At 39.5% G+C, this 13,619-nt stretch overlaps 1 protein-coding gene across 1 annotated transcript in view; it reads right to left on the reverse strand.

The window, feature by feature from the left end:
* LOC137271628 (uncharacterized) overlaps window positions 1-4,823 on the reverse strand; it is a 55,095-nt gene extending 50,272 nt beyond the window's left edge. The window contains exons 1-2 of the mRNA XM_067804066.1: window positions 4,574-4,823; window positions 2,471-2,760 (exon numbers count right to left, since the gene is read on the reverse strand). Coding sequence (XP_067660167.1) covers window positions 2,471-2,760; window positions 4,574-4,823 — 540 coding nt within the window. The remainder of the gene's footprint in view (window positions 1-2,470; window positions 2,761-4,573) is intronic.
* Between the last annotated feature and the right edge of the window lie 8,796 nt (window positions 4,824-13,619).

Raw genomic sequence — 13,619 nt, forward strand, 5'->3', positions numbered from 1 at the left:
ATAGTCATACTATATTTTTAAAAGTTTCCACGCTAGTTTTAATACTAACTGTGATAGTCTAGTGGTTTTACTGTCCTTCGTAGACAGGGTCTTCATAATATCCATATATATTCTTTTTGTTATGTATGTTCTCGTCACGATATGGCTGCAATATTGCCGATGTGACGTTAAATATTAACTCACTCACTCACTCACTCATTCAAAACTTTCAAGGGAAAGCCGAGCATGCTCCTTTTACGAATTTGTTAGAGAGTGATCAGCTACTCCTGCTGGAAAGGTGTTAAGATCACGATTCCAAACAACAATTATCTAGAAAGGCTTATGCTTGGAGGACATATCCCCCTTAAACACAAAACGGGGAGCAGATGGGTACTAATGGGGTCCGGAATAGAATAGCCTTCAGCAACTCATGCTTGCCATAAAAGGCGACTATGCTTGTCGTGAAAGGCGACTAACGGGATCGGGTGGTCAGACTCGATGACTTTGTTGACTCGTGTCATCGGTTGCGAATTGCCAGATCGATGCTCATACTCTTGATCACTGGAATGTCTGGTCCAGACTCGACAGTTTCCAGACAACCGCCATATAGCTGGAATATTGCTGAGTGCCGCGTAAAACAAACGCACTCACTCACTCTCTGACTGTACGTTTTTGTTCCAGTTATCCGCGCTTGAAATGATTACTCTCACTTTTTTACTGTTCGTTTCAGTTCCATTTATCCGCGTGTGAACTGATTACTATCACTTTATTACTGTATGTTTTTTTCCAGTTATCCGCACGTGAATTGATTTCTAACGTACATACAACGATTGAGGGAGTGCGTGGCGTAATATTTACCGTCACATTGGCAATATTTCAGCCATATCGGGACGAGAAGACTCAATAATTATATCATAAATCAATAGAATTAGAAATTAAAGAAGTTGAAGAAGAACAGTAAAACAGTTAGTGCATCACACATATCCATTTAAAACTAGTAATTCAAACTAAAATATTTCAACTACATATGACAAGACCACGTAAAAACTGGCTATAGATCGCCAACAACTGAAGGTAGATCACCATACTACGGACCGTGGGGACTTGCAGTGCATTTACCTCCTGTATGAGCCTTCTAGATATGAATATGGCGAACAAATGAGACCACCGCGTGTCTAGAATTAGGTAAATTTGGATACATGGCTTGTAAATGGATACACATTTTATCATGGGCAGTTCTCCTTGTTTGTTTTTGAGAAATTGATGTCATTGATGAATTGTGATTAATGTGTTCTGTAAATAGATGTATTTTAATGATTGGTAGTTTCGATTAGTAACTGAGATTGTTAAAGGCTGTACCCTAGCCCCTCGGGGGGTTGAAGTACTGTAAAACTATTGTCTTTCTGAGAGGGTACGTTCGTCCGTGCAGTGCAAAGTCAATTAACCTCTACCATACTTTAAATCGTAGTACATTTGTTATTCTAATCTTGACTTTGAATGAGTATTGTGTTATTTTGAATTTTCATGTTTTCTTTTTTCTTGTTTTAATAATGGTTACATTTCAGTACAAACGCCACTGCTGAAGGGATGGTGTAAATCCAGCTAGAGTCCCAATGGACTCAGGTATGGTGATCTGCTTCCAGTTGTGTATCGTAAAATTATTGTCCCAAAATATTCTATGTCAAATTAATCTTCAACTTTTTAACTGTAGTATTATTGCCAGTTTAATTTGTCGTTAAACTTGCATACAATCGCCAGCAGCTGAGGGGCTTATGTAAAGCCAGCTAGGGCCCATGCGGGTAGTAGAGGCACTGTAAGTCCCCATGGTCCCTAGTATGCTGATCTACCTTCAGTTGTTAGCGATATATAGCCCGTGTTTTATATTGTATTGTGTCCTTGAATTACTAGAGCGTTTCATTTTTCCATGCTGTATTTACACCCGTATCTTTGATACCCTAGTATTTTTACTGTTCGTCGTGACAGGTTTTATTCTTCAAAATGTTTTCATTTTTCTTTTATAAATTGTTCCCGTCACGTTATGACTGAGATATTGCCGACGTGACGTTAAATATTAACTCACTCACTCACTCAGTAAAAATTAACTCAATCACTACTTGGCGATATATAGCCTGTTTTAATTTTTAATCATGGGTATCACTACACCATATGTTTCTAATTATCTCGGTACATAATGGCACAGTCGGACGCGCTAACGAACCCGATGTGACAATTATATTACAGAACCATAGAAACACAAACTAAAGTTTGGAAAGTTTAGCACGTGTTAATGAGTTGTAGATTCAGTCACACTGGTTCTTACAGACACTCATTCTTATAGTGGACAAATGGATACTCGTGACGCGGCAAAGTCAAAATTATTTTTTAAAATGCCAATAAAACATTGTTACGCGCACAAATAAAAGTGACGCGCCGATGCCCGGGGAACATTTCACCTCTTTTATTTAGCCTAATTTGTTTGAGAACTACTCACGTCATTGTAGTGTGTATATTGTCCTTCACACACGCCGGCCCTCAGATATACTCTGTTCAGATAGCAGAGAAGTGGCGCTGTTGTGGTTACCGAAAATGATTTACATCCGTCCTGTGTGGCACATGCCCCAGCACATTGTCTCTTCGTCATCACCGTCATAGACTTTGATGTAGTAATGCCGTCACATGTCATAATTCTGGTGAAATCTCTTGTCACCACCACTGCAGAGATCCAAAAAGGAATTTCGGAGAGGATGATGACACTTAATAATAATGCCGTTGACCACATTTCTGTGGAACGAATTTACCAAACGGATAAAAGTTATTAATGTCTTTGCATGAAGACTTTCCTCGTTCAAGTGGGACCTGGCTATGTAGCGTGTGGACGAGTCAGCCCATACTCATTGATTATTAATGACATTGATTATTTCGCTGCAACATGCGGGTTGCTGACTGAGGCAAATGAAACATTCAGAATACCTATCAAGGGTTAACAAACTATTAAACATTTATGACAGAAACTCCGCATGAAGATCATCTACATGTACAGTATAAATACATCACTCTTATATAGTCGTTCATCTACATGTGTAAGGCAGATAGATACCTCACTCAAATAGTCGTTCATCTATACGTGTTGAAAAAATATCTTACTCACGATCAGGTAGTCGTTCATATACACGTGTAGGACAAATACATCACATTCAGATAGTCAGAACATTAGGCTTTTTAGAATTTAGTAAATAACTTACCTGTGTGTGACGTAGCAGAAAATGTGCTTCATTTAAATGTGCTAAATTGTCTGTCATCTTTAAGCAAAGTTTGCTTATTATGTAGAATGAGACACACACGTAATACGTATCAAAAAGAAGTCCTCTTTTCTGGCCAAAATCATTTCTTTTTTTGATTTCTACCCCCAGAACTCCACTGGCTCTGCCAGAAATCTAAAATAACTGGCGCGGAACTTGTACTTCCTATCTTAGAAGCTGGCCTTTTCACGCGCATTTATTCAGTAATGTGTGTATGAATTGCAAATACATAGGTCGGAAGTAAGTATGCATATACGATATACGCAAGCTGATACGTGCCTGTCTCAGGCTTAACATGGTACACCAAAACTATTGTACTGGCGTTACAAAATCCTACTCCTCTTCTATTGTTGATATTGCAATAGGAGATTACAATCAGGAAGGTGGCGATCTATTTGTTTACATACTTCTTTGGTGCAATTTATGCTTGGACAACCCGCTTAAGTGAATATGAGTAGGATGATTTTCAGTTCACGTGAAGAAACATGTTACAGGCATGAGCTACGTCCCTTAGCAGAGATGGTTGTGAAGGGCTCACGTCCAGATCTAGCAGTTCATTAGTGTTATGAATATATACAAGCACTTGTAATGTTCAAGGGCCTTGGCTTCCTTCCTTCTTTGTTGTTACATTCTTTATACGACATTGTTGTTTTCTTTTCAGTTTCACGATGATTTTTTTGTTCAGGCATTAGTTTAGATAATAGTAGAGAATCTGAAAGAGCAGTTTGTGATGCCGATGACATATTAATATGCTCAGCATTTAGTTGATATAAGACAATTTGCTCATCTGAGGTCAAGCTAATTGCACTTTGACATCCACAATCACGTTTGTTTAGGGAAGAGGAGAATGCAGTTGAATAGATGGGTGTTCAGGATGAAGCAGATAATTCATTATCCACCAATTACCTTGCATGTGCAAAGGAAATGCCATTAGTATGCTTCTGTCCCAGAACTTCCGTCTGTCTCATAAAAGAAGGACATGTCTTGGAAGTGGTCATGTGATCACTCTTACAATTTGCGCACCTGATGTTAACTGTGCAGTCTGTGCCATCATGATTTTTACCGTGAGGAAACCTGGGTGTTTCCACAATATGACCAAACTGTTGACATTTAAGACAACGGAATGCACGGTATGTCCACATCCACTCCGATGTTGAAATATCCTGCTGCGACAGACGACGGAATCTTTGTAAGTGCAAACGTATAAAGGTAGGTGTTTGTTTCAATGGTGTTGAGATCGGACTGGTTCCCTGTATCTCACTAGTGGGAACTCTGGTGTTCTGTGCACTTTGTACCTTGAAACACAGCTGCAAATATGTGTTTCAATTGTTCGAAGGGTTGGCCAGCATCACCACTGAACTTGGGCAGGAGATTATGTGGAAGTAGGTCCGCCATTCTTGTAACTGGTTCTGTCTCATCTTGTGATGGGTCGTAGTCCTCTTGAATGCGGTCAGTTGTTCCCGTTTGTGCAGTTTGTGTTGACGTTCTGTTGTCTCGGAGTTCGTATTGCTGATAGAGAGACGGGGTTCCTGCTTTTCCTGTCATTTAAGAGGTAGGGATCTTCTTTTTCCAACAACTGAGATCGGGCTGGTTCCCTGTATCGTACTAGGTATCGAAAACTGAACAATGAGAAAATATGACCAACAAGTCGGACTACAGTTCAAGAGTCTTTATTGTATAAGGCAAAAATTCATATCATTAATATGCATTAATATGCATTAATATGCACTATATTATTAACATTGCAATATATATTCTTAATCAAAGACATATTTCATCAATGATAACATTGTTATAACAGAATAGAACTACCTAAATGATATCAGGAAAGTAGCAAGTTGCATATACGCGACAAAGTCTAATATTTCAGATCATAACTTACAATGTCTGAATAGAACTTCATTAAGCATGCACGTTCCACTAAAGTTACCAATGAATGTTTAATCAGACATATTCAAGTAATACAATACGGGTTACCAAGACGTAAGTTCAACATAATTACAGTACAAAGTGTAAGTCCAATATGAATTTAGTAACTTTTCATAAATGAAATTAAGTCAAGTAATACATGAAAAATAGAATGCAAGGTCTTACCTGAACAATAACAAAATATAACCAACAAGTATGTTTGCAGTTCAAGAGTGAAGACACTGGCCAATATGACATCGTCTTTTGTTGGTTACCCAGCTATGTTGGCATTTCTGGAAACACAATGGCCGATCTTGCTGCCAAGGCAGCGTTAAACAAATCTGTGACTCCACTTCATATTCCATACTCTGATTATCAAGCTACAATTAAATCGTATATCCGTCATCTGATGCAGAAGAAGTGGGACACTCAAGTAGGGATAAATAAATTACATGAATTAAAACCGTATATTGGATACACCTACTTGGGCTGTCAGTCCAGATTTGAAGAGGTTATTATACGACGATGTCGTATTGGCCACACAAGGTATACACATAAATATTTGCTTAAAGGTGAGGATCCCCATGAAAGATGAAAGAATCACAGTCAAGCATATCCTGCTTGACTGTGTTGAGTATTCCATCACAAGGGATCAGTAATTTTAATTCACGAACTTTTTAAGAACACAAGTTCTCATTTAATCATTGCTTTTTTAAAAGAATTAGATTTAATAACTGAATTGTTAATAGAGGAATATTTTATTATTGGAAGTTTAAATTCATAACTATGCTTGTTAGTGGCTGTATCCTCAAAGGGGGTTGAAGTACTGTAAAACTTTTGTCCCCCTGAGAGGGTACGTAAGCCCACAAACATTCAAAGTAAATTCAAACTTTCCAGGTTTTTATTCTTAGAATAAGTGTCTTTTTATTGTATGGCTAGATTTCCCAAATTGCTGAGGGGATGATGTAAATCCAGCTAGGGTCCATGCACATGCAGGTAGCAAAAGTACTGTAAGTACCCATGGTGACTAGTATGGTGATCTACCTTCAGTTGTTCGCGGCACGCGTGAACGGCCACCTTCTCGTGGTGGGTGCTGGGTAACGCTGAGAGTCGTTCACCCCCGTCGTGGACCCGGGGGGATATTTGGTCCACCTACCCGTTTGCCGTGGGTTGCGGCCCTGTGTCGGTGGAGGAATGGATCCTGGTGGTTGAGGGCAATATATACCTATTGCTTAATATACCACTTTGGCCCTGACTTCACCTAGACGGGAGGTCGAATGGGCCCAGTTCAGCCAATCGGCTGGTCATGCCAAGCCATGTGCATGGATTATAATTATGTTTATCATTGCACAAATATCATTTGGAATTGGTGTCTTTGGTCTTGGCGTTATTGTCTAAAACATTTTGAATTATGTTGTTCTGAACTTTGCCTAGAGTCCTATGCCCAGAAGGCGGCGACTCACGGGCCCATCTGGTGGAAATATTAATCTTTTAATTCTTCTGCTGGTGTATATCATCCGGGTATCCTTGGTGCTGTAAGCTGGAGGCTCGCTTGCTTTAGCATTGTCCTTGTGCTACTCCGTGGTGGGTGGGGAGCTCGGATCACGAACCAGTAATCATGGATTACCAAACCCCTAACGGAAAAATAAACTCCAAAAAACCAAACGTCAACTGGAAAATAATGATCAGCAAAGACAATCTATGCAAATTGATCACTGGCCACGTGTTTTGGTTATCGAGACCCTGACAAGACTCCTTTAAAATAAAATCCCTGTGCAATTTCAAAAGGTATCTCTGGCATGTGAGGCAGGTGAGGTGAAAGATATCAAACGCTCGAAGTCCCAGTATTAGTTTCGGCTCTCAGAACACTGAATACAAGCAAGGTATAGTTCGAGACAGTGAGAGTCTTCTAGCAGACGTGACTGAGCTTGATGTAGTGTCCGATATGAAAGATCAAGGAGTATCTTTCGTCAAACGTCAAAAACGAGACTGCCCAAATCAATACATATCTGTTTTCATTTTCAGCTCCAACTCCTCTAAAGTCAATCAAAGCAGGTTACTGCAATCTGAATGTTGACTGATATATTCTAAATCCTCTGCGCTGCTTTAAGTGTCAAAAGTACGGACATGGTGTTATAATACTTGCACATTGTCTTTTAAATGTGCTCACTGTGCTGAGAATACACATGTAACCGAAGATTGTGACAGTATTCACATAAAATGTGCAAACTGTTCATGAAATCATTCATCCTTTTCTAAAGAATGTCCCATTTGGAAAAGGCAAATAGAAATTAACAAATTTACAGGAGCGTCAGTTTTGCTGAAGCAAGAAAGACTGTATAATCTACTGAGCACACTGAAACGTATTCCTCTTTCACAAAAAAAGAATCTGAAACCTCATCAAAAGGAACAACTACGCCAGTACTAACTTCGTCAAGCTCATGTCAGACTGACCTAACATGGGTGAATTCAGATATTCCACAGTCTATCTCAGAACAGTCTACTAAGAGAGATACAGTTCGCAAGAGATCGTATCTCTTTCGACTACAACTCCTTCACAGACTAATAGAAACGATAAACAAACTGTAAAGTCGAAAGGCCAGAAATTTCGAAATCACATCGAGCACCAAAGGGGTCTGATAATAAAATCAAATTGTTTAACAAGTTTGGATCACTTGAGGAAATGGATGTATCGGATCACATCCATCCCTGGGCACATAGCTTGTCGCCCTCAAAGAAAGCGCGGGGCAAATCCCCAATCAACCCACCCAAATGATAATGTCTCCCAGAACTATAGTACAGTGGAACTGTAGAGGATTAAAGACAAATTTTAATGAGGTACATCGTTTAGGTCAAGACCATCAGTATTTTGTCTGGAGGAAACTCATTTGAAACAGAGATATAATTTTAATCTACGTCAGTTCGATGCATGTGACTCTTTCTCACCTCCAGGTGACAGGGCCACTGGCGGATCTTCAATCCTTGTTAAGCAAAATGTTATCCATAGCCGCTAACACTTAAACGTAATCTTCAAGCTGTTGCAGTGAGACACACTCTTCATATTGCATTTACGATATATTCGCTATTTTATATTCCGCCTTTTTTTTTGACTTAACCTGTCTGATCTTCAAGCTTTCTATGATCAACTTCCGAAACCGTGCATTATAATGGGTGATCTTAATAATCAAATACTAACACTAAGGGTAAAACGCTGGAAGATTTTATTTCCAATGATGGTTCGAGTACTTATCTGCATTCTGCAACAGGTGCCTACTCTTCTCTGGATTTATCTCTTGCAGACTCTACTGCACTTAATGAGTTTGAATGGTCAGTCCACAATGACCTTTGTGGAAGAGATCACTTTCCAACGATATTATCAGAAATATTTCCAACTGATTCGCCATCTTACACAACATGCAATTTTTCCAAAGCAGATTGGTCCTTATTTCAAACTTTATGCTCATCTAAACTACGACCCGAATGCTTCTTGAATATGGTTGATCCTATTCACGTGTTTTGCGACGTTTTAACTGAAATTGCTGATGAGTGCATACCAAGGTCCTCTACAGCTCCATGTGTACGTAAGCCATGGTTTAATGCAGACTGCACAATGATAGAAAAGCGAGGAAAAGGGCAGAGAAAATATTTCCGTCATCACCCAATTGTCCACAATTTAAATAAATTTAAAATATTAAATGCAAAGGCATGTCGCACCTTAAAGGAAAACAAACGACAATCTTGGAGAAACTATACTTCCAAAATAAATTCACGCACGCCTATTTCTAAGGTGTGGAACATGATTCAGAGAATAAAAGGCAAAGGTTCAAAATCGGCCGTTCACCATCTTAAAGACCGTGATGATTTAATAACTAACACATCTACAATTGCAAATAAAATTAGGGAAACTCTTGCCAAAACCTGATCATCAGCAAATTATGTTGCTGAGTTTCAGAGGTATCAGAAATAGCAGGAAAAAGCAAAATTTAAATTCGATTCAAATAGCCACCCGTGGTGGGTGCTGGGTAACGCCAAGAGCTCGCCGACACCCCGTTGTGGACCCGGGGGGGATATTTGGTCCACCAACCCGTTTGCCGTCGGTTGCGGCCCTTCCAGGAGGAAGGAATCCTGGTGGTTGAGGGCATGGGAGCAGGACCATTGTTCCTATTGCTCAGCACACCACTTTGGCCCTGACTTCGCTTAGACGGGTGGTTGAATGGGCCCGGTTCAACCAATCGGCTGGTCATGCCAAGCCCTGTGCATGGACTGTGTATGTGTCAATGCACAATTTTGATTGTTTTGAAATTCGGTCTTGGCACTACTGTTGATCTGTAACTTTTTAATTCTGAATTATGATCATATGAACTCTGCCTAGAGTCTTATGCCAGAAGGCGATGGCTCATGGGCCAATCTGGTGGATTAGTTATTTATAATTATTCCGCTAGAGTATATCATCTGAGTATCCTTGGTGCTGCAAGTCGGAGACCCACTTGCGTTTAACATTGTCCTTGTGATACTCCGTGGTGGGTGGGGAGCTCAGATGATGAAATCTACCTAAGTAAACATGGCTAACGAAACCCCTCAAAAAGAAAGAGCAAACGTCAACTTGATACTGATCCCGTTGAAACTGACCACAGACTGCCCAACTCAATTGATTACTGGCCACGTTTTCTTGTTGTTGAGACAACTGACAAGACCCCTTTAAAGTTGAATCCTTTTGCCGTAGCTAAAGGTATACAAGACACCGCTGGTGATGTTAAAAACATTAGGCGATTACGTTCCGGTGCCCTTCTGGTTGAGTGTGCAGAAAGGCAGCAAGCCACCAATCTTATGAGTACTAAATCTTTTGTCGGCATTTCAGTTACGATCTCGGCTCACAAATCACTTAACACGAGCAAAGGAATTGTCAGGGACCGCGAACGTTTGTTTGCTGACATGTCAGAACTTGACATCGCCTCAGAGATGACGGATCAAGGTGCCCTTTATGTCAAACGTTTCACAACCCGTAGAAATGATGCTACTGTAAACACAAATACATATTTGTTCTCTTTCTCTTCTCCAAATGTTCCAAAATCACTAAAAGCAATATACCGTAACATCAACGTTGAAATGTTCATTCCAAACCCTCTTCGATGCTTCAAGTGCCAAAAGTTCGGCCATGGGGTTAATAACTCCACATTGTCTGTTGTTTGTGCTCACTGTGGTGAAAAGACACATACAACAGAAGACTGTGACAGTAACGTTAAGAAATGTACAAACTGCACTGGTGCCCATTCATCGTTTTCTAAACAATGTCCTGGCTGGAAGTATCACATGGAGATCAACAAACTACAATTCACCCGAAACATTAGTTTTGCAGATGCAAAACAAAAACTGGTCCAAAGTTCTGAAGCTAAAGAAAATTATGCTTCCATAACTAAAACACCGTCGGAGGCAAGTATAACATAAACAACCGCAAGCAGTCAAACTGACTTGACTTGGATTACGTCAGAGGCTCCTCTGAGTTTTTCACCTGCAATATCTACTCACACGCCAGAGTCACTTTCGTCTCAAATCCAATCAGTAGCATCCTCTGATCATGAGTCATCTTAAGAAACCGTTAAAACTAAACCTAAAAGGCCAGATCCTTTGAACAATCTGAGTGACAGAGCCCCGAAAGGGTCACAGAACAAAATTCAGTTGTTTAACAAATATGGGTCTCTCGAGGACATTGACGTTTCTGAAACCGTCCATTCTAGGGCACATAGCTTGTCGCCCTCCAAAAGAGTGCGGGGTAGATCCCCAATAAATCCCCCCAAAAGAGAGTTTATTCCAATAATATTCTACAGTGAAACTGCAGAGGATTGAGGACTAATTTACACGAATTACAGCTATTAGTCCAAGATTTTACACCTTCAGCGTTATGTCTCCAAGAGACATATTTAAAACAAACAGATAATTTGACCTTCGTCAGTTTAATGCATATAATTGTTTTTCACGTCCGGGTGATATGGCCACTGGCGGATCATCCATTCTAGTCAGACAAAACGTTATTCAAAGCCCTGTTTCACCTATTACTAATATGCAGGCTGTTGCAGTGAGAATTACTTTACATGTAACATTTACACTGTGCTCTGTTTACATTTTGCCGTCTTCGACGTTTGCCAAAACTTAAAACTGATCTTCAAGCACTATATGACCAACTCCCGAAGCCCTGTGTTATAATGGGAGATAAAAATGGGCACAACCCACTCTGGGGTAGTGTAACTACAAACACTAAAGGTGAATTGTTAGAGGACTTTTGTTCTGACAATGATTTATGTATCTATAATGATGGTTCCAACACATATTTACACCCTGGTACAGGGACCTATTCTGCTGTCGACTTGTCACTGACATAATCTGAACTACTAAATGAATTCGAATGGTCAGAACACGATGACCTCTGTGGAAGTGACCATTTTCCTACTATACTAAAATCTGTACCTCCATCATCAAGACGGAATTATGAAAAGGCTGACTGGGCTTTATATGAAACATTGTGTTCTGAAAAACTTAAACCCGAACGTTTTATTGACGTTCCTGACGTTCTATTAAATGTTTTTTCTGATGAACTGAATTCCATAGCTGATGAGTGTATACCAAAGTCCTCATATTCGAAAACCATGGTTCAGCAATTAATGCAAACAAGCTAGGATGGCACGGAAAAAAGCAGAACATTATTTCCGTCGCCATTCTATGGTGCATAATTTAAATAAATTCAAAAGTTTAAATGCTAAAGCGCGGCATACTTTTCAACAGAACAAGCGTCAATCTTGGCAAAATTTTGTATCCAAAATAAATTCTCGGACACCCATGTCCAAGGTATGGGACATGGTGCAGAAAATTAAAGGTAAAGGTACTAAATCTACAGTCCATCATCTTAAACATGGAGATCAATTACTTACTGATAAATCCGATATTGCAAATAAACTGGGCAAAACTCTCGCTAAACATTCTTCCTCTTCCAATTGTATACCTAAATTTCAGCAATATCAAAAACAGGAAGAAAAGAAAACTATTAATTTCAATTCTGATAATGGGGAAGATTATAATGAAACGTTTTCTATTCATGAACTCCATACTGCGCTTGATCAAGCTCTTGGCACTGCTACAGGAGCTGATAACATACATGAACAACTCCTGAAGCATTTACCAGAATCCTGTTTAGAGGCGCTCTTATCAATTTTCGATGATATTTGGATTTCCGGGAAATTTCCTTCTTGATGACGTGATGCTATAGTAATACCAATACCTAAACCAATTTCACTAGCTGTGTTTGCAAAACCATGGAACACATGATAAATAATCGACTTGTTTGGTACTTGGAAACAAATAACCTTATAACAGATATACAATGTGGTTTCCGTTAAAATAGAAGTACTGTCGATCACTTAAAGCGTTTAGAATCATTTGTTAAAAACGTGCTGATCAAAAACAACACGCTGTATCTATCTTTTTGGACCTTGAGAAGGCACGATACAACATGGAAATATGTCATCTTACGGGATTTGCATGACTTCAGCTTGCGAGGTCGTTTGCCTGAATTCATAGCCAACTTTATAAATGACAGTTCCAGGTACGTGTAGGTTCTACCCTGTCTGATCATTACAATCAGGATCAGAGTGTTCCGCAAGGCAGTAATTTATCTTTCACTCATCAAGATCAACAGTTTATCTAAAGTTTTAAACGATTCAATTCATGGATCGTTATTTGTGGATGATTTTACTATTTCTTGTCATGGTAAAAATTTGCATACTATTGAACGGCAACTGCAGTTGTGTTTAAACAAAATAGATAAATGGTGTCTTGAAAATGGCTTCACATTTTCTAAATAAAAAACCAATTGTATACACTTCTACCGTAAATATAAACCCAATAAAGACCCAAGGTCTTAGGTCTGATTTTCGACTCACATTTAACATTACTTCCGCACATCAAATCCCTGAAATCTAAATGCCTAAAGGCTTGCCATTAAAGGCGACTCAGCTTGTCGTAAGAGGCGACTAACGGGATCGGGTGGTCAGACTGGCTGACTTGGTTGACACATGTCCTCGGTTCCCAATTACGCAGATCGATGCTCATGATGTTCATGATGATGATGATCACTGGATTGTCTGGTCCAGATTCGATTATTTACAGACCGCCGCCATATAGCTGGAATATTGCTGAGTGCGGCGTAAAACTAAAACTCACTCACATTATCTTTTGTATCACTAAGCTATATTCTAACCATTTGAACCCTGCATATAACTGTCTTTCATACAATAAGAAACCTTCTCTTGTGCCGCCGCTTGGGCTTAGGATTAAACCTTTCATTTATGCTGCTGGCATTAAGCTGGACAATATATCTCCTTCTCCGTAGCAGTTGCTTAGACCACAATTTGACCTAACATTCACCAGATTTAAGAAGTCAGA

The sequence above is a fragment of the Haliotis asinina genome, chromosome 2, assembly GCF_037392515.1.
Source record: "Haliotis asinina isolate JCU_RB_2024 chromosome 2, JCU_Hal_asi_v2, whole genome shotgun sequence".
NCBI lineage: Eukaryota > Metazoa > Mollusca > Gastropoda > Lepetellida > Haliotidae > Haliotis > Haliotis asinina.